The sequence below is a fragment of the Crocuta crocuta genome, unplaced genomic scaffold (genome assembly GCF_008692635.1).
Source record: "Crocuta crocuta isolate KB4526 unplaced genomic scaffold, BGI_CrCroc_1.0 scaffold8, whole genome shotgun sequence".
Taxonomy (NCBI): domain Eukaryota; kingdom Metazoa; phylum Chordata; class Mammalia; order Carnivora; family Hyaenidae; genus Crocuta; species Crocuta crocuta.
Genome location: NW_027532162.1, coordinates 2,077,825 through 2,100,131, shown reverse-complemented (window position 1 = coordinate 2,100,131; position 22,307 = coordinate 2,077,825). Strand labels below are relative to the sequence as shown.

At 47.1% G+C, this 22,307-nt stretch overlaps 1 protein-coding gene across 6 annotated transcripts in view; it reads right to left on the bottom strand.

Moving 5' to 3' along the window:
• The window catches only part of MOK (MOK protein kinase), a 48,814-nt gene that overhangs the window by 13,134 nt on the left and 13,373 nt on the right, over positions 1-22,307 (bottom strand). For 4 of the 6 annotated variants that reach the window (XM_077776509.1, XM_077776512.1, XM_077776510.1 and 1 more), the window contains exons 2-4: positions 16,429-16,543; positions 6,074-6,163; positions 4,425-4,495 (exon numbers count right to left, since the gene is read on the bottom strand). In XM_077776509.1, coding sequence (XP_077632635.1) covers positions 4,425-4,495; positions 6,074-6,163; positions 16,429-16,543 — 276 coding nt within the window. Of the gene's footprint in view, positions 1-3,291; positions 3,320-4,424; positions 4,496-6,073; positions 6,164-16,428; positions 16,544-22,307 lie in introns of those variants that run through there. The other 2 variants (XM_077776513.1, XM_077776514.1) reach the window with 2 other exon arrangements.

Here is a 22,307-nt window from a genome sequence, read left to right as displayed (position 1 = left end):
GAGTAAGCACAATGCACCCGAATAAAGCAGCCAGGATTGCCGCGCGCTCCCTGCCGTGCGGAGCGTGACAATTCTTCCGAAGCGAGCAGCGGGCACAATACCTTTACCATCTCTTCGCTGGTCTCACCCGCAAATGCAGACCCATCCCAATCCCCATCTTGCGGGCCAGGCACACTTGTAGCTGGGGCTTCCAGCTGTGACTGGCTTCTGCGTCCCGCGGACGGCTCGAGAAAGAGCACTCAGGCCCGAGTTCCAGGGGCAGAAGAGAGGAGGGAGGGCATCCGCTCAGAGTGCGGACCTTGGTAGAGGCCGCTTCCTGCCGAGGCAAAGGTGGCCTGGTTCTAGAGCCAGGGCTGCAGCGGCGGCCCCTGCCTTTGGCATCCTGTCTGTGGCAGAGGCGACAGCCCCCTGCAGTCCCATCCTGCAGAAACAGTTTCTGGAAGCTCCTTCCTGGCTGCCACACCAGAGCGTTTCTTCAGCCCTCCCAGCAGCTCTGTGGAGCCATCCATGTCACATAGGTCCCCCCGGGGCTACACTGGCAAGACAGGTGCTGCTGTCTGCTCTGGAAGGGATGACCGGTACAGCCACCGATGGCCCATCCATTCTTTAAACAGCTTCCAGAAAAGTCCTTCTAAAAAGCACAGTCCGTGAACTGACACTGGTCCGGAGGCTGTTTGTTACTGGTGTTAAGAGGAGACGACAAAAACGAAGAGTAACCGGAAACTTGTACAGCAGTTCAGCGTTGCTGTGACATCCAAGCACATGACCATTTTCCAGGAACTAATTTCTATGTATTTTAACAAAGTCTGGTCCACGACACATTAGGGAAAAGCAAATGAACAAACAACCGGTCTTCTACTATAGTTTTAGAAACAGTGGTCTAAACACCAATCAAAAGATGCTTCTTCTCTGCTTTAAAGCCCACCAACGTGGGACGCCTGGGTGGGTCAGTCGACTGAGTGTCCGACTCTGGATTCTGGCTCAAGTCTTGATCTCACGGTTTGTGGGATTGAGCCCCGTGTCGGGTTCTGCGCTGGTAGCACGCACGTATCCTGCCTGGGATTCTCTCTTCCTCTCTCCGCCCCTCTCGTGCTTGCTCGCCCTCTCTTTCTCAAAACTAAATACACATCTACAACTCACTAATGCTTCCCACTGAACTTAGAATAACCTGAATTCTTACCCTGGCCCCTACCGACCTCATTTCCTGCAACTTTCTTCCTAGTGCTCCAGCCACGTTGGCCTCCTAACCTCACAGTGGCCTCAGGACCGCTGCACTACTTGTCTCTGTCTGGAATACTCTGTCCCCATCACTTTCACATGTGACCTGTTTTATTCACTCGTAACACTGATCCTGTCTTGATCTCTTTTTTTTTAATGTTTTTAATTTATTTCTGAGAGTGAGAGACACCGTGAGCAGGGGAGGGTCAGAGAGAGAGGGAGTCACAGAATCTGAAGAGGTTCCAGGCTCTGAGCTGTCAGCACAGAGCCCGACGCGGGGCTCAAGCCCACAAACTGTGAGATCATGACCGGAGCCGAAGTCGTACGCTTAACCGGCTGAGCCACCCAGATGCCCCTTGATCTCTTTCTTGATCATTTCTTTACTTGTTCAGTGTCTCTCTCTTCCTGAGTGTGAGCCCACGTGGAGGGGACCTGTCATGCTCCCCACTGGGCCCACCTCCAGAGCAGTGCCTGGCCTGTAGCAGTGAACGAGACACCCTCCCCTGCATTTGCCTACTTCCCCTTCTCCTCCCGGTGAAGCCTACAGTCCTCTCTGCCTCATCTGACACCTACTGGATAAAGGGAAAACTACCCCAGCAATTCATCTCCAGTGATTTTGACTTTCAATAGATTCTCTCCTCAACAGACTCTACATTGTTTATCAAAAAAGCATCTTCTGTTCTTCTCTCCCTCTGCCCAACCCTGCGCACTGCTGTGCATGTAAGTAGACAATCCAACCACGACCATGCGACCATTCTCTCATGCCATTAACTGGTTCTTCAGTACCTGACAGTGCTACTCAAGATTCTAATCATCCAGCACATTTAAGAAAAATGAATTGTCATTCTAGTAGGAAAAGCTTTAGTGACTGATTTGGTGTTCAATAAACCACTGTCACCATCAATAAGAACAAGTACTTAGCAGGTGTCCATTCGTCTGAGATGCTGAGCTGGGGCCAGCAGGAGGGACCAGGGGAGCGGTGGGGTGTGGTGGTTTCACTTAATCCTTGAAACCTCGATTTCCTCGTCTGTAAAATGAAGATGACAATAGTACCAACCGAAGAGGGTTGCCAAGAGGCAGTCGGTGTGCTGGTTGAGAACACGCACTTGGGAACAGGCTAAGTCCAAACGTCATGTCTACCATTACTGGTCCATAATCTTGGACAAGGTACTTCTCTATGACTCCATTTCCCCATCATTAAAATGGGGAGAATTAGGGGTGCTTGGGTAGCTCAGTCAGTTAAGTGTCTGACTTCAGCTCAGGTCATGATCTCGCAGTCCATGAGTTTGAGCCCCACGTTGAGTCCATGAGTTTGAGCCTGGTTCAGATTCTGTGTCTCCCTCTCTCTCTGACCCTCCCCTGCTCATGCTCTGCCTCTCCCTCTCTCCCAAAAATAAACATTAAAAATTTTTTTAATTAAAAGAAAGGAAAATGTTGGCTCACTGAAAAAAATATATGCATGTGTGTATATATATATATANCTTAATTGTTCTGGGGGCCCCTGTCCTGACACTCTGACAGACAGATATACAGGGATGAGCAGAGTGAACAATCCATGTCCCACAGGACACAGAAGAAAATGTAATCAAGAGCAACACCTCATTTATCCAGACTGTTTGGAATAGATGCTTAACAAGTGAAGTTTCCAGATCGATAAGGTTTACTCGTTGAAAGTAAAATTCTGCTCTACTGTAATCACTTTCAGCGGGAATCTTTTTAAAATCTTTTCTTCCCATGCCTACCGTTTCCATCAGGTGTACCGGGGCGGTGTGCCCAGCCCGCGGTGGCACGTTCCCTAACCCGTCCTGGGGGCCGGGGTCTCTCGGCGGGCTGCCCACACTGCGCTCATTCGTGGTGGCGCTGTTGTTGCCGTTGGCCTGTTTTATATTTTCATCCCCCACTGTGGGACTGTCACCTGTCACTTTCTGTTACTGCTGGTGGGCCGAGTTCTAGAAGCTCCTTCTAACCAACGGCTCTGTTTTTAATAGGTTTTAAACCGAGAAACCCGGTAACCTTGTTAGGATTGTACTTAAAAAAAACACAATGAAACAGGTCCCCGAGTGGTGGGCTTACCTATGACTAAAATACACAAGGTTGGTAACTTAGAAGTATCATATGTTCCCAGATAAAAGGCAATCTCCTATTTTCTTGAAAAGGTCCACAAGTTTTTCATCAACTTCTGTGGGTGTAGAAAAATTTGCCTATTTATACTATTTATTTTTTTACTAAGTTATTAAAGCACACATTTCAAACCACATACAAGACCTAATTTGAGAACGCCCTTCCCCGCATCCTCACTCCATCACAGTTTTATTGCAACTCCTCACGCGCCTCCCCCCGCACCAATGTCATCTTCATCACAAGAAAAGTTCCTTCGTCTCAAAAATGCTCCATCCCATTTTCCACACCACCTTTAGTTTGGTCTAAATTGTTTCAGATGATACAGCAGTTTTTAATTTGTTCTTTCAAGCCATAAACAGGCACTCGTGTCACAAGAAGCAGATCTGTTTTCATGTGTCTGATTGGCACAGCGTGATCCATAAAGCACCACACTTTCTGGGCTTTCTCAGGGACAGCTACGAGGCTCGTTTGTCCTGACATCTAACACAACCGTGCAGTCAGACCCCCAGGGAGACGTGCTAACCGTGGGCCAACCATCTGCCTCCATCTTCCTTCAGGTGACCTCTACGAGGCTCGCCCATCAGCCCTGACTGAGGCCGCCGGCTCAGGCGCTGTGCTTTCCTGAACGGTGCTCGACTGTTCAAAAGAAAGTAAATAAGGGAGCACCCTGTAACGTGGGAGAGAGACTTTATAAGGATCTGAGTAGAAGGAGGTGGTCTCTCAGCTGAGGGAGTAACCCGGGGGACAAGCCCTGCCTTGTTTTGAGGCAGAGCCACGGGAGTGAGCTTTGGAGCCGCACAGCGCCCCCTGCAGGGACCTGAGGTGAGGAAGGCCTGAGCTGCCACCTCACCCGCGTCACCTGCCAGCCAGAAGGCAGATGGCTTTACTTCTCACTGGCCGCCCTGTGTCAAGTAGAAGAGAATGCCAGAAAAATACCTCCCAAGAGCCAAGCGGTTCAGCACTGGGCATGTACGTGTCACCACTCCGCCATGGTGACAGAGGGTTTCAAGAACTAACACAAAGTATATGTGAACAACAGGCTTTAGAAGAAGATCTTAGAGGAGCTTGTAAATTATTCTACATACCTCGTATTAGCTCATAAATATTCATGTCCATAAGTTCACATATTAGTGCAAGAGAACCAGATTTTCTGTCACTGAAGAAGAAACCAGGTTTTTAAAAATGTTTTTTTCTTGTCTTAATCAGAAACTATAAGCAAATATTTAATTCATTTGTGCACATTTCTCATAATCATAGAGCACTCCCACCTCAAAGCCTGGGACATAATGACTGAAACAGAAGTGGCAAGTTTCAATAAATATTTCAGGTAAAATTAATTTAAAATGATAGTAAAATCCCACTTTAAGCAAAAACTCTAAATGCTTCCCCCCTTTTTAATGAGCTGTGTCTTAAAAATATCAAATTAAGGGCGCCTGGGGGGCTCAGTCAGTTAAGCATCCGACTTCAGCTCAGGTCACAGACTCACGGTTCATGAGTTCAAGCCCCACGTTGGGCTCTGTGCTGACGGCTTAGAGCCTGGAGCCTGCTTCGGATTCTGTGTCACCCTCTCTCTCTGCCTCTCTCTCTCTCTCTCAAAAATAAACATTAAAAATAAATTTTTAAAAATATACCAAATTAACTATTGGCAGAAAAGAGAAAGGAGGTTGAGAGCTGGCTGGGCCAAACAGAGAACAAGAATTTTTAACTCCTGCTCCGCGACTGCAAATTTAGTTCTAACTAAATTCCTTCCTAGATTCCTTCCCCATACCTGGGATAAATTATGATGGGTAAATGGAATCCACAAACCTGTCAGGGGAAAAGGGAGGAAGGTCACCTCCAGCGCCAGTGGGCTCCAGGGCTTGCACGGGGAGGGGGAGACCTCTGGAGCTCCTGCCGCCCTGTTTGAGGAGCTCACGCANCGCGCTGCGGGCTCCAGGCCCCGCCCGCACGGCCAGCTCGGGAGCCTGCGGGCCGGGAGGCCGCGCGGCTGCTCTGCGCGTCACACTGCGCTGTCCTCTGATGAGAGCCCACTGCGCTTCAGAGACCCTAGTGGCCCTGGCTGGTTTTAAAGCAGCCCGGGGCGCCACAGAGAGGCTTCCGGGGGCGTGCACCTTCCCAGGGCGCACAGAAAGGTAGGTTCCAGAGCCCTGGGTCCCAGTTCCCGGCCAGGGGTCTTAGAAGGGCGGTGCGGGACTGCCAGCACCCGTGGGTGGGGTGTGCCCTGCCTTCCCGGGCAGGGGAGCCCTACTTAAGGAAACTATTCTATAATTAGAACAGAAGTCACAAGTCCCCCAAATTACAGCAGCCATAGTAAGGTGGGGAGGGGGGGTCTCTACCTGACACTGTGCAGACATGGCAACAGGCAGGGACACTCCCTGACATGTGACAGTCCCTGATGTAGGACCACAGTGCTTTCCCGTTAGCCCGTAATTCACACTCGAGGCCTCAGGTGCACAGGCCTGTCTACAAAGGAGCCTCACTGAGCTCCAGGAGAGGAGCCGGTTCAATTCTGCACGCTTTTGTGATATGGAGCCACCGAAATGAAGGCATTTTCACATCAGGAATCAGATACACATTTGTCCAAGTAAATACGTGACTCAAGATAAAATGAAAATCATCACTCCCTGATCTACAGAGTAAATCTTTTAAATGTTCACCACAGAGTTCTCCCTTAGGAAGAGCTTTGATCACAGTTATCAAATGCAGGTGACGGGAGAGCCCCCGGTATACTTACAAAACCACCTCGTGCAGCGTAAGGATGTTCGGGTGTGGATTCAGGCGTCTCAGTGCTTGTATCTCCCGTAGATTGTTCACTTGCTCGATACTATTGTGTAGGCAAAAATAAAGAACTAATTTATAACTTAGGTCAACCCCAGGTTAGGCTTATTCGGTCATCATTCAGTACCCCTGCAGCACAGCTGCGGACCTCACGCTTCTTTGGAGCAAGCGCATCAGCTCCGTTTCTCCTGTCAGCAGCGGACATTCAACACGTCTCATCGCAGCATCTGATGAAAATCAAGTCCTTACAGCTTTGGACACATAATCAAATGTTTCCCATTGAAGCTCCTGAAAGGATACCTTAGTAGTTTCTTTTTTATAATTAATAAACATAGAAACAAATGTTAGAATTTCCTATTAATCGGTGTATGAGAACTAACCAACTGAGCAACAGAAATACCCCCTGAAAATACTCATTTCAAATTTCCACGAATGCACTAATCTTCCTTATCTTTAAATGAAAACTGTACATTTTTTCCCTTTCATTCAGCTGGCGACTGGCATCCCCTCGGCAGGTGTGGCTTACTGCTGGCATCCTCTATGGTGACGGATCTGCCAGACGCTGCGTTTCCATCCAAAGTCATGTCCACGTGAGTGCGATGGGAGCAGATGGGCTGAGGCTGGCTGTCACCACACTCCAGAGACCGCTTACAAGAGCTGCCTCCCCGTGGACGGGCCCGTGGTCAGGGTCATGCCCAGTCATATGACTAGATCCACCAGAGGCTTCCATCACCTCGGCTCTGAAAGGACCTCACCATGGGAACAGTCGTCTTCCTTCGAACTACAAAACTGTTCTACCAACTTAATATACAGCGTAAAGCTCAGCATTTTGTCTGGCTTTTATTTAGCTCTGGAGAGAGGAGACATCTGGGGAGTGCTGGCCAAGGGGCAAGTGGATGGTGGAGGCGGGAGGGGGCAGCACTCAGGAGGCTCAGGATAGTCGTTTACTACCTAGAATAGGAGTCTTGCACCGTTCTGAGAATGCCTGCGGACGTCTGTTGTGTGCAGAGACCAGACCACGACCCTCTCCCTTCACGATGTCCGCTTAGCGCCTACCCCATGCCTGCTCCTTGCCAGCATCCTGGCCCACAGAACCACGCTTCCCCTAAATGCCGTTAGAACAATGCTTCCCAAGTATGTCCCATGGAACATTCTTTCTCTAGAAAACGCTTTATGAAGAAACCTCATGTTAAGGAAGCTAGAGGCAGGCCCACTCCAGCTTCTTTTGGAAAGTCATAAATTACCATTAATATTAAAAGCTTTCGGAAATCCTCATGGGGCGCCCGGGAGGCTCAACTGGTTATGTGTCCAACTTCAGCTCAGGTCACAATCTCGCAGTTTGTGAGTTCGAGCCCTGTATTGGAGCCTGGATCCTGCTTCAGATTCTGTGTCTCCCTCTCTCTCTGCCCCTCCCCCACTCATGCTTGCTCACTCACTCGCTCTCGTGCGCGTGCACGCTTTCTCTCTCAAAAATAAGTATACATCTAAAAAAATCCTACAAAATAAAATAGTTTACCTTTATTTAAACCAACATTTCCATACTTTTTTGCCCCAGGATCTGTTCTTACAAACTGTCTAGTCACCATCCCTTAGAACGAGGGTTCCAGAGAACACATCGCTCCAGACTGTCCTCTGAGTGTCATGACAGGAACACCTTTTCTCCTTCAGACAGGGGAGGTGAACAAAGATACCCATCAGGTAAAAGGAAGACAAAAAGAGCAAGTGCAACACTTTGTGGCGGCACGTAGGCAACTGATGTAGAGCCTCTTTCAATCCCTTTCCCTGGGGTCTGCGCTGGAAGAGACCACCGGAGCCCCTCGTCAAGGTCCCACACCTGGAGGGGGGTCCCCTGACTCAGCACTGGGTTGCTGGAGAGGCCACCTCTATCTGGCACCTGTCCCACCTCTACCCGTGACAATGCCATAGGTCAGGCGGCTCTCATCTGGGAGGGACCTTGCCCCCCGGGGGGACGTTTGACAAGGTCTGGAGACACTGTGAGCGGTCACAGGTCCTGAACATACTGTTCCATACTGGCATTCAGTGGTAGCAGCCAGGGGCTGACGCTCAATATCCTGCAGGCCCCACAACAAGCAACAATCTGGGCCCGGATGTCAGCAGCGCCCCGGCTGGGAAGCCCTGCTTCGGAGGAGAGAGCAGGAACCCAGCGGAGCTACCAGCAGTTCTGATTTCCGAACACTCTATAGGGAAACAGTAAGTTTTCAGAACTGCAGAGTCAAACAGCCTGGTCACTAAAGTGTCTATCTTCTCATCTTTAATATGAAAACCCATTATCATGCCCTGAAGCACATTTTGCTTAATGCAGACATAATTTTTTCCTGCCTCCACAGACATTTCTCTCAGAAATAATGAACTAGTATGTTTAGAAAGGCACTTTCATCTGAGTATTGCTAGGTTTGCTCAAATAACGTTTCAGGTTACTAAATTTTATTTCAGAAGAGAGACAGTGTGTGAGACGGGCAGAGGTGAGTGGGAGGGAGGGAGACAGAGAATTGCAAGTAGGCTCTGCACTCAGCAGAGCCTGACGCAGGGCTTGATCCCATGATCCCGGGATCATGACTTGAAACGATCAAGAGTCAGATGCTCAACTGATTGAGCCACCCAGGGGCCCCGACAATATTTTATTTTATTTTTTTAATATTTTAATAAAACACAAATGAACTCTGTTCTCTCTTTTAAAAATCAGGGGAAAAAAAATCTAAAAAACTGGAATTAGCCACTTTTCGGTGCCTTAGAGTTGCTTCGAATTCTGTGGTAAGGTGATATTCAGGGTTTTGTTTTTCGGTTGGTTTGTTTTCACTGTCCTGCTGGAGACAGAAGCGATTATGGACGTGAACACAGAGGAGTGCAGGCAACCTCTGCTCCAAAAAGAGGCGATGAAATCTACCATACATGCATTTTTCTACAACTGGAAAATTTATATTACCAGGTCCAAGTTTTTAAAAAATAAAAAACATTGAATTTTTGCAATTTCAACATTTCATTTTATTGGAAAGATCTTACAGAAAAGTTTAACCAATCCAATCAGTAGGAAGAAAGTCCTTAAGCTGAAGGGGAAGAAAAAGTAGATTTCAAAATAAAGATTTTAACTATCTATAATGACTTCACATGACAGTTACAGACGTGTGTGTGTGAGCGCGCGCGCACGCGTGCACGTGCACTAAGTGAAAACTCACAGAAGAAAGATGAAAGGGCTGTAGTTTCCATACCCTCTACACAACAAACAGAACGGTCATTCAGAAAACTGGCAAAGAGATACGAGGTGCTAACAGCACTGTTAACCCCCTTGACCTGGCTAGCCTTTATATAAAACCTGTTACTTCCCACCTAGAGCTACAATACGCTCTTCACTCAGATGAGTATCTGGACCCAAAGATAAGTCTCGATAAATTTCCAAACACGAAGACTTAAAGAACACGTTGTTCTCTGACCACAATAGATTTAAAATAGAAACCAGTAACAGAGCCAGAAACGCTCCAAATCCCTGCAAGTTAAGCAACACACATGTAAATAGGCCACGGGTAAAGAAGAAATCACAAGGGAAATTAGAAAACTTAAGCCAAGCAATAAGAAAGCACAACATATCAAAATTTATAGGATGCAGGAAAACAGGGCCTAGCGCTGTATTTATGAATACAGTGTGTATTCTGAATACAGCAGTGTATGTTAGAAAGGAAGAAATGGTTAAAAACCAATTATCTAAGTTTTCACCCTTAGACAGTAGAATCAGAACACTAAATTAAACCCAAGTAGAAGAAGAGCAATAATAAAGAGCAGAAATCCATGGCACAAAAAACGAACAATTGAGAAAATTAACAAACCCAGAGCCGGTTCTTTGAAAAGATGAGTAAGACTGACAAAGCCCTGGCGAGAGCAATGGAGGGAAAAGGGACACAAAACACTAACCCTGCCAACCAACATTAGGAGCGAGAGGGGCGTATCACTACAGTTAGATATTAAAAAGCTACCAGGGGGTAATATGAACAACTGTACACCAATAAATACAACAATTTAAATAGACAAAGTCCTTGAAACACAGTTACCAAATCTGACACAAAACTGAAAGTCAAACTAGCCCAATGTTTGCCAAAGAAATGGACTGTTAGCAAAAGCCCCCTCACAGCTGCACACCTGCATACATTTCCTAAACGTCTCCTACAACAGGTGGATTTGATGAAATGCAAATTACATCTCAATGAAGCTTTAAAAGAAAACCTATGAAAACCCTAAATTACTTGGCACGGTTCTCATTCTTTAATATTCTGCGGTGTGGACGCCCCATGATACCACCACCCGCCCGACTACTTCGTTCCGTTTCCAGCCCGTCGCCACTACGGGTGATGCTGTGACCAACACCACGGGGCAGGGTGGGGGAGGTCAGGGGTGAGAGGCCTCCCCACGAAGAAACCTTCTAGGCCCAGATGATCTCACAGGTGAATGATCTCAAACGTTTCGGAAAGAAATACTCTGACCCATTTGACACAAGGCCGATAAGCACACGAGTCCGCACTCCTCGCCAGCGGCCGTCAGGGATGAGCAAACTAAAACCACAGTTAGAGGCCATGGCGCTCACCAGGGTGGCTAGTTTACACCGCCGCCTCGTGCTGGTGGGGCACAGAGCACCTGGAACGCTCCTTCTCTGCCGGTGGGGATGGAAACAGGTGTAATCACTTCGGGAAAGGGCTTGGCAGTTTCTTATAAACATACGCCCACCCTTTGACCCAGAGATTCTATTCTAGGTAATTGCCTAAGGAAGAACGAAGACATCTGTCCCAGGAAGGCTTGTGCACGAGCTCTTACGGCAGCTGTACCGCCGGCAGCCCCGAAGCAAAATGGCAGCAAAGCCCGTCACCAGGAGAACGGACACGCAAAGGGTGCTGAGGTCACAGTGCTGCCGCTCAGCCATAAAAAGGGATCAGCTATCAGTGCAATGGGTCGGCTGAAGCTCAGAGAGTCCACGCTGGTCCGACAGAGCTGGTAGCGGGACCACATTCCAAGATTCCATTTAATGCGAATTTCTACAAGGGGATAAAGGAAAAAACCCAGAATAGTGGCTGCCTGGGATGGGGACGGAGAACTGTCACCAAGGAGCACTGTAGGTGACAGAAGGGGTCTATCTCTTAATTACACGAGAATATCGGTTTTCGAAAATTAGTGAAGAAATGTGCATTGTAATGTATGCAAATTTTGCCTTAAAAGAAAAGGAACCGTAGACTCACAAGCACTCGGGGAAGGGCCGGGAGGAGGCACACATGGGTAGGAACCACAGGCTGCGGGGTACCTGGGTTCACCACACTGTTCTGTTTCCTTTGTTCCTGTTTAAACTTTTCTATAATTATATTAAGTAAAAGAGCTTTTAAAGTGACTCATGAATTTCTTGCCTTTGCTTTTATTTCTAACCTTACAAAGCAGACTTTATTTTGGTAAAAGTAATTTGAGGACCAGGTAGCGATGGGACTTGAGAAAAACCGTGTACTAAGTCAAGTCCAGACGGCTGCACGGCACCCCGCAGCGGTCAAGAGCACTGGAGAGAACACAGGCCCTGGCCCTACACAGACCTGGGTCCCCCGCTGGGCTCTGCTGTTTGCCAGCGGGCGACACTGGGCAGGTGAGAGAACTCGGCTCTCTAACCGAGCGTCCCTCATCTGAAAGGAGGCAGCGACAGCGTCTATCTCCTCGGGCTGCCGTGAGGACTAAATGCTGCGCGTCCCCAGTTCACCCAGCGCTGGGGATGGCGCCAGACACGTGGTGACCAGCCGCTGTCCTCTGCACCATGATAACTGCTATCACCCCACTTCCGTGTTCAAAAGCCTTCAAGCCCCGCTCCCCAGCCTGCTGTGCAGCAGGCCGGTCTCGGGCCACGGATCGCAGCACAAGCACTGTGGTGAGTACCCGCCTCCTCAAGTCAGCCCTCGCAAGGTCCTATGGGGTAGACCCGGGGTAGGTATCTACACGGTATGTACCAAGCAACTGAGGCACAGAGTGAGGAACCGTCCAAGGTCACAGAAGGAACAGTGGAAGAGCTGTCGTACCTTCAGAGCCTGAGCCACGACCCTGTGCTGACTACGAGCAGCACGTATGTGTTAGACTCCCTGCTTCAGGAGCAGGGGAGAGCCCACACCATTCAAGACGGGATTTTGTTTTAAAAGAGACTCATTCCATCTCCTTACGGCATTTCTATGGGCAGAGTAACGAATACAATCCTGGCAAAAAGAAAAAGAGTGGGGTGGGGGAGGGCTCCAGGGAGCCGCTGTCCGCGTGGTGAGTGCAGGTGGAGACCGTGTAAAGGCGCACGAAACCGGCCAGGAGGACTGGGCCGCAGGCAAGTAACTCGCTAGCCCCAGACTGAGCCTTTGAGTGACTCTGGACGAAAGTAGATCTCAGAGGTCGGAAGTACCCTTCCTGCCACGCCGCTAATGAACCGGCTCGTGTGACCTTACCTGCACTTCACACTAGCAGCTATCAGCGCAAATGCTGTCCCTTTCTATTTCAGTAAGAGGGAAAGGAAAGGAATGGAAGTAAAACTTAGATGAGGTGGGAGTCAGCAGCTCCAAACACCAACCTCATTCTGCCCGTGTGACTCAGCGTGATCTTCCCGTTACCGCTCCTCGTTTCTCATGCCGCCCACACAACTGTGCGAGGTGACTTTGAGGACTCACTTAGACAATGATATATGAGCAGATGGATTTTTAAAGACCCTAAAATTATTCTTCAACTGAGTAAGATTAAACTGTTTAATAACGGTGATAGATATTCCAGAACTCCAAAAGCAAGAAATATGGTTTCCATGGTTAAAAAACAAAAGAACAACGTTAAACTTGTGGACAAGTGACACTGGAACACCCAACAAATTATTAGCAATCTCCTTCCTAGAAATGACTCCAAAAACAGTTGTCTTTCTTCTAGAAACTACAGAGCCGTTTCTTCCTACAAGTCATAAACAGGAATGGAGGAATCTCAGGAGCAAGATGCGTCATTCTGTATCACTTACGGTTATTTTTGTGTGTGTTCTGATTTGTTTTGTACTTCAAAATAATTTTTTAAAATGTTTTATCTTATTTTTGAGAGACAGAGACAGAGTGTGAGCAAGGGAGGGGCAGAGGGAGAGGGAGACACAGAATCTGAAGCAGGCTCTAGGCTCTGAGCTGTCAGCGTAGAGCCTGATGCGGGGCTCAAACTCATGAGCTGTGAGATCATGACCTGAGCCAAAGTCAGATGTTCAACTGACTGAGCCACCCAGGTGCCCCATAATCATTTTATTTTTTCAAGTTTATTTATTTATTTTGAGAAAGAGAGGAGGAGAGAGTGTATGCACGAGAGGAGGAAGGGCAGAGAGGGAGAGAATCCCAAGCAGGCTTCGTGTTCAGTGAGGAGCCCAATGTAGAGTTCCATCCCATGAAGCGTGAGATCATGACCCGAGCCAATATCAAGAGTCAGTGCTTAACTGACTGAGCCACCACCCAGGTGACCTCAAATCATTTTAGACTAACAAAAGTTATCAAGATAGTACAGCTATCTATCGTAACCCAGCTTCCTTTAATGCGAACACCTTGTGCAACATTTATCAAAACTAAAAAATTAACATTAGTACAATTCTATTAACTAGACACTTTATTTGGATTTCCCCAGTTTCTCTATAAATGTCTTTTTCTCTTCCAGGGCAAAGGATACCTCATTACAAGTAAGATGTCACGTTCCCTTATCACCTCCGTCTGTGACAGTTTGTCTTTGTTTTTCATTACCTTGACAGTCTTAAGGAGTACCAACCAGGTATTCGCCAGGATGCCCCTTAATCTGGGCTGGGCTGCTGTATTCTCAGAATTAAGTGGGGATTGCACATCTTCAGGAAAGAACATAATGGAGGTAATACGCTTGCTCTTTCAATCCCATTATATCAGGAAGTACCTGACATCAATACGGCTTATTACTGATGGTGTTAATCATTTAGTTAAGGTGTATCTTCTGGGCTTTTCATTGTAAAGTTACTATCTTTCCCTTCCTATTTTCTATCCTTTAGAAGCAAGTAAGTATAGCTTACACTCAAAGGCAAGGCAATTAAGCCCCACCTCCTGAAGGAAGGAATATCAAACAATTTATGGACATATGCTAAAACCACCACAGTAATTAATAAATAGTTACAGGGGATCACTGGAGGCTCTGCAGAAAGCCTGTTCTTTTTGAAGTTTCCCCTACTAATTTTAGAGTTCCTCAGTTTTTCTTGCCTGTAGAAATTACTACTGTTATTCTGATGAGGATTTTCTATTTCCCTCCTTCCTTTTATATTTATTAACTGGAATTCTTCTATGAAGAAGAATTGTCTCCTCACCCTAATTTATTTATTCTCTCATTTATTTCTCAGTATGGACTCATGCTTACTTGAAAAGATAGATGGGAGGGTGGAGAGAGAAAAAGAGAGATGCGTGTACATACAGGTCATACACACACACTCTAGCTCTGTCTGCTGAGTCTAGAGGGACTGACTTTCCAGCAGCAGTGAGCACACCCGGTGCCAAGATCTTGTTTTCTAAATAGCTTTCTCCAATAAAAGGAGAAAGCTCCTTGGAGAAATGGATGATTCTAGGGGAGGAAAAATACAATATGAGCCTCAGAATCTTATAGTGTCAAAAATTAAAGTGTTAAAAAAGGAAAAAAATAAAAGGATGGCGCATGACAAAAGAACACAAGAGCCACCCTGAAAGAGCTCCCCCCTAGGCACAGCTGGAATAATCTAAGCAGGAACAATTATTAAATAAATAATGATGGTACTGGATTATAATATCCTATAGGTTTGAACACATGTATCAAGAGCAAATTAGAACTCACATCAATAGGGGCACCTGGGTGGCTCAGTGGGTTAAGCGTCCGACTTCAGCTCAGGTCATGATCTCACGGTTCGTGGATTCGAGCCCCGCATCCAGCTCTGTGCTAACAGCTCAGAGCCTGAGCCTGTTTCAGATTCTGTGTCTCCCCCTCTCTCTGACCCTCTCCTGCTCACGCTGTCTCTCTTTCTCTCTCAGAAATAAATTAAAAAAAAAAATTAAAAATTTTTTTAAAAATAAAGAACTCACATGAATAAACTCAAAGTCCAATTCCTCTTATGTCTGGTTTACACAGGCTGGCAGATACCTGTCAAAACCAGCTTGAGACTCTATCACTGATTCTATACCTCAAACAGCAACAAAATACCACTAGCCCAGAGTAAATGTGCTTCCCTTTAAGTAAAGCCAACATGTGAAATTGTTATTTGTACAACAGAAACTAAAGCCTGTTCCCCAGGTCATGATCTCATGATTCGTGAGATCAAGGCCCCTGTCAGGCTCTGTGCTGACCATGTGGAGCCTGCTTGGGAGTCTCTGTCTCCCTCTCTCTCTGCCCCTCCCCCACTCGTGCTCCCTCACCCTTCCTTTCAACATAAAAATATTTTAAGAAAATACAGCCTGTTAATAATCCCCTATACATACACAAACTTTAACAAAAGGAATTCTGGGGTGCCTGGTTGGCTCAGTCACTGGAGCACAGGACTCTTGACCTTGCCGTTGTGAGTTGAAGCCCCACATTAGGTGTGGAGATTACTAAATAAACAAATAAACAAAACAAACTTTATAAAGTAACACTACTCAGTGGTATTGTATTGAAAACCTGACTTACTATGGGTTTCTAGAACACTGTGTGTTGTAATCAACCACTTGAAGGCTGTACTTCAAACCTCTTTACCGATGGTCCCGCGGCTGCGGTGAGGCCGCCAGCTGCTTTGCTATCCCGACAGCTTCCTGCGCCCACCTGGTGTCTGAGCCGTTAGAAGCTGCGAACTTGTGGGGTTTAAGAGACCACTCTGAGGGTGAAGCCACAGTAGTTTCCCAAGTGACAATCCGGGAACAAGCCAGCTCCCCTCTCCACGAGCGGCAATGGATCAGTGTCAGGAAACAGACTTCCCCAACCCTACCTGGAGATCGTTTCTCAATATATTAATGAACTCACAGCTAATTAAACCACAAGCGCCTCTACTATGTTGAGACTGGGGTTTCACTTATAAAAGTCCACCATACGACTTTCAGGAACACGGAGGCTGTTCAAAGTGGGGCACGCTTTTACAATTCAAATGTTCTGTGACCACTGGTCACTGATTTCACAGCAAGGCTGAGTGTAAATAAAACCCAGGATCATCAACATAAAGTTAGCCCGCAATCCTCTGCAAAGCAAGCAGGCTGTAACTTACCGGTTCCTCCGTGAAGACCGGCCCCCCCGCAGAACCCGCAGCCGCAGTTAGTCCTAACGAGGTCTCTGGCCGCCTACCTCTCAAAGTGCTGTTTCATTTGCTTACAAGCGTAGTAGCTTCCGTCTCTCAGGCTCTGCATCTTCATAACTTCAGAAAATGTTCCCTCTCCTATTTTGCCAATCGCTTTATAGTCTACAAATAAAAAGAATCACAGAAATAAAATTTTTTTATGCATATACTCAACTTCCAGATGGTGAAGGTTTTTTTTTTAACCTATGCGATAACCCAGCGCGAGCAGGCCGAGCACGGTTATCTCATGGTGTCTGACGCTCTGTGCTCCCCTCGGTTCCTGGGAAGCCGGCAGGGGAGGGGACTGGAGAAGACGGTCAAAAAGTGCAAACTTCCAGCTACAAGATAAACCGGTGCCGCGGAAAAAACACGTGACACGATCACTGGCCACAGCTACCACTGCCGTCTGATGCACAGGAGAGCCATTAAGAGATTAGGTCCTAAGAGTCCGGGTCACGAGCAGAAAATTTTGTTTCCTTTTCTCTTTTTATCACATCTATACGAGAAGATGGATGTCAGCTGAACCTATCGTGGTGATCATCTCACAATAACACGTAAATCAAATCATCGTGCTGTGTGCCCTAAGCTGTGTGCCAATTATTTCTCAATACAACTGGGGAAAAGAATAAACAGGATTTTCTCACGCTGGGGAAGAATAAAAAGGCAGCTAGGCTGTGTGCTGGCACTTGGACCCTGTGGTGAGAGTCTCGGTCACGCTGCAAGAGCCGGACAGACGGCCGGCTGGAGCAGCGGAGGCAGGCTCGCCGGCAGGTGCACCTGGGTGCGGGCAGACTCCTGGAAGCCAGCCTCCGGGTCCCCCGGGAGGCCCAGCTGCTGGAGGCCATGGCCCGATTTCCCGAACGCTGACGGCAGCTTCCCGGGCTCGGCTGCCCTGCCGCCCACTATCACCTCGGTGCAGCCTCTGACTCACTGCGCTCGATCCCATCGGGTCTGAGGCCTAGAGCGGCTTCTGTCTTCCTGACCGAACTCTGACAGATGCAGAAATGAAATCTCGAGGTGGGGTGCCGCCGGGAACAAACCCTGCAGAAATGCAGCCCGGCGGCCACCAGAGGCCAGGGCGCTGGGCAGTCTGGGCCTCCGGCTGCCCTGGGCCAGAGTGGCGGCCCCCAGGCCCAGGGCCACCAGGGTGTGCCGGACACTACTGACTGCCTCGGCACGGTACTTCGAGACAGCAATGGGCTCAGGAGAGAAATGCTACTTTTCAAGAAGAAATGGAAGGAATGAGAAAAACCCAGAAAGGAAAAGTCTAACTGGGATGAAAAGCTTCTGCGGTGCAAATACCAGGAGAATAAGACTGTGGAGTCATGTTGGCCGAGAGCAGCCCATGAGACCGCCCGGTGACACAAATGGCTCTTCCTCGCGTGGAGACCACAGCCAGGCCTGGTTCCAGAGAGCTTCAGGGCAGGTCCCGGAGATGGAGACAGAGATGCAGAAAGCCAGGCCAAGAAGAAACAGGGCAGCCTTCAGAACTCTCTCAAAAAGAGCCTTGAGTGTGGAGCTGCCCAGAAGCAAACAGATCAGAAACCTATCAAACACACCTGGACCAAAAGAAGCCTGTCCCCTCTGGGTCCCAAACCCACATAAGCACAGAGCAGGCTTTTAAAACAGCACAACTCCAAAGAAGGCCATCCTCAATGCTTCTCTTAGATAGGACACATCCATAATGCCTGTGTGAATTCTGATTTGAACAAACCAACAACAAAAGACACTATTTTTTTAGAAGTGATGTTTTTCAGAAATTATGTGTTTTTTTTAAAAGGAAAAAAGTCCGTATTTGTTAACAAGAAGTACTGTAGTGTTGCCAGATAAAATGATAAGAGGCTTGGGATTACTTTAAAATGCTCCTGGAAAAAGAAGTTGGGGGGTGGGGGAGGAGGCCCTGGGTGGCTCAGGGCTCAGTTGGTTAAGCATCCCACTTGTGATCTCAGGGTCATGAGTTCAAGCCCCACACTGGGCTGCTGGATGGCATGAAATCTACTTAAAAAAATGAAAAAAGGGGGGCGGGGCACCTGGGTGGCTCAGTCGGTTAAGCATCCAACTTTGGCTCAGGTCATGGTCTCACGGTTCATGAGTCTGAGCCCCACATTGGGCTCTGTGCTGTTAGTGTGGAGCCTGCTTCAGATCCTCTGTCTCCCCCTCTCTGCCCTTCCCCTGCTCACGCGCACACTCTCTCTCCTCTGAAAAATAAACATTAAAAAAATTAAAAAAGAAAAATGCTCCTGTACATTCCATTTGCCACTGCTGAAAGTGCACACTGGGACAGTCATTTGGAGTGCAATCTGACAAAATATCTATTAAATCCATACGACATTCATACTCTTGACACAGCAATTCCAACTGTAGAACTTATCCTGTAAAAAATAGTTCGAGTATGTACGATATGAGGATGTTAGTTCAACATGATTTCATAGGGAAAAACTGATGCCCCCCAATGTGGAACTAGGTAACTTCTCTATGGTTTATCCATATAATGGATTATATTTAAAAGAATGACACAGATTATTTCCTTAAAGACAATACACTTAATGGGGCTCTCTCTGAGGGGTAAGGTTACAAGTGTCTCACTAAGTTACAGATTTTCCATAATGAGAGGACTATTTTATTAAAAAGCAACAATAAAAACTAAAGACCCCAAAAAAAAAAAAAGTGGGAGTCAGAACAGCACAATGTTGTCACTGTTGAAACTAGGTGACAGATACACATGAGGGTTCACTGTATTATTTTCTCTACTTCCGGCATGCTTGAAATTTTCCATAATAAAAAGTGAGAATAAAAACGTAAAGGGGCGCCTGGGTGGTTCAGCTGGTTGAGTGTCTGACTCTTGATTTCAGCTCAGGTCATAATCCAGGGTTGTGAGATCGAGCCCCGAGCTGGGCTCTGTGCTAAGCGTGAAACCTGCTTGAGATTCTCTTTTTCTTCCCCATGTCCCTCTCCCCTGCTCGTGCGTTCTCTCAAAATAAGATAAAACAAAAAAATTAAAAAGTGAAAACAGGGGTGACTGGCTGGCTCAGACAGTGGAGCAAGCGACTCTTGATCTTGGGGTGGTGGGTTCGAGCACTGCACTAAATGTAGAGATTATTTTAAAAAATAAAATCTTAAAAAAGGATAGAAGAGGAGGTAGCAGTCGCTGCAATGGGTACAAGGACAGTTGGGGGAGGGGAGAAAACCTCCCCCATGTGACCCAGGAAAAATATTTTCTAAGCATAACAATGTAAATGGGTCACTCTGAAAAGACAGATATCTTTGACTACATAAAAACGTAAAACTCGAGGGGCGCCTGGGTGGCTCAGTCGGTTAAGCATGTGACTTCGGCTCAGGTCATGATCTCACAGTTCATGGGTTCAAGCCCCGTGTCGGGCTCTCGGAGCCAGCTCAGAGCCTGGAGCCTGTTTCAGATTCTGTGTCCCCCTCTCTCTCTGACCCTCCCCTGCTCATGCTGTCTCTCTCTCTCAGAAATAAAACATTAAAAAAATTAAAAAAAAAAAAAAATCAAACTCTAGCACCTGAAGAAACTCTCTTTTTCATGGTTACATTATGAAAAAGCCATACGCAGGAACGTTACACAGCAGACAACAGGAATAAGTAGCTCTGTAGCTTCAGACGGGGAAGAAACTTTGCAGACAGAGTATTAAACAAAAAGACAAATCAAGGAACAGCATATCAACTATGTGAACATTTGCAAAAAAAAATGGAAGAAAGGGAGGTATTCACAGGTGCCAGCAGAATGGCTCCCCGACAGTGTCCGCGTCCTGGGAACCTGGGAATGTCAGTCTGTGTGGCAAGAGGGAATTCAGATCACAGAACAAGGGGTGCCGGAGGGGCTTGTCCGCTGAGCGTCTGGCTCTTGGTTTCAGCTCAGGCCATGATCTCACACGGAGGGATCGATCCCACATTGGGCTCTGTGCTGACAGCATGGAGCCTACTTGGGAGCCTCTCTCCCCCTCTCTCTCTGTCCCTCCCCCACCTGCGTGTATGTGGTCTCTCCCTCTCTCTCAAAATAAATAAACTTTAACAAAAATTTAAAGATTGGAGGAGTTGTTGTTAAGGTTGCTAATGAGCTGACCTTAAAATAAGGAAATGTTCCTAAACGTTATCAGGGGCCCCAAGGTAGTCACAAGAGCAGTGAGCTGGAGGAGGCAGAGGGGACGGAGTCAGAGAGCCTAGAAGCTGTGACAATGCTGACTCTGAAGACGGAGGAAGAGGCTACAAGCTGAGGAATGTGTGCGGCTTCTAGAAGCTGGAAAAGGCCAGGAACGGATTCTCCTTCAGAGCCTCCAGGTGGGACGCAGCCATACCAGCACCTTGACTTTAGCCCAGTGAGACTCACCTCAGATTTCCGACCTTCTCAACTCTCATAAATTTGTGTTGTTTTAAGCCGCTCCGTTTATAATTTGTTACAGCAGCAATGAAAAATGAAAACAGACACATTTATGCTCGTCTATACATAGAAGGACCTGGAAGGAACATCAGAAGGTGCCAAGTGGTGAGCTCACAGTGGAGGGAATCCGGACGGCCGGAGGACGGGAACAGAAAGGAGAGACTCCCTTTTCGCCATATAACCACCGATGCTTTTTACATTATACTTCTTAGTTGTATTCTGTTTGTAAAAATAATTCGAGGGATAATGCTGTATTTTCCGCATGGTTCCCTTAAGGACAACAGATTATGAAATTAAAAAACTAAACATTTTTATTATCATCTTAAAGCACATGGTAATCTATGAAGTGAAAATAATTTACAAGAAACTTCAAAATAACATAAGATATCACCTCACAGCCACTAGAATGGCTAGAATCAAAAAGTAGGATAATGACAGGTGTTAGTAAGGATGTGGGGAAGGGGGGACCTTTGTACACTGCCGGGGCAAATGTAAAATGGTGCGGCCACCGCGGAGGACAGGTTAGCAACTCTTCAAGGTGTTAAACAGTTACCCTGTGACCCAGCAATTCTGCTTCTAGGTATACACCCAAGGGAAGTGAACATTTGGATGCCCACAGAAGCCTTATCCACAATAGCCAAAGATGGAAACAATCCATGGGTCCACCGGCTAAAGGGTGGAGACACAAAATACAGTCCATCCACACAGTGGGATATTATTCAGCTGCAGAAAGGCCGACATCCTGACACCAGCTACATCATGGATGAACCCTGAAAACATGATAAGAGAACCTAGACACAACAGGCCGTTTACATGAAATGAGCCACAATAGGCAAATCCACAGACATAGGGTACAGATGTTGCGCGGGGTGATGACAATGTTTTAACAGATTACTATGATGGGTGTTGTAAAGTGTACAACCGTACGCTTTAAGTGTGTGAACTTTATAGTATGTATTTTATATCCCAATAAAGATATTAAGACAAATCCGTGGCATCAGAAGTGAGAACAATGATTATCCCTGGGAAGTGGCATGATAGGAATGGACCCAAGGGGCCTCTCAGGATACTGGTGATGCTCTTTCTGATCTTGGAACAGGTCACATGGGCATGTTCACTTTATATGTATCAGTGGATCCACACAGTTCAACCTGTGCTGTTCAAGGGTCAAGTTGGTCCTGCATTATATCACACCAAGACAAAAACAAAAAACAGCAGCCAAAATAAAGACTCTTTATTTTGGGCAATGAACTCATTATTTTACTAGTAAGACTGTTCCATCAGTGGATAAGGAAATCTGTACATGAAAAGCCAATCTGCAGCAAAGACCAGGACAGAAGCCACGTCTCACAACTGGCCCGCGTTACAAGAGAGAAAAGTCCCGGCCATCAGACCTCGAAGGGCCTCCCTGCATAGTGAGCAGGGAGAACTACCTGAGGATGCTGTCTTTCGACTAGCATTTTCCAAACTGAGTTCCACAAAACCAGT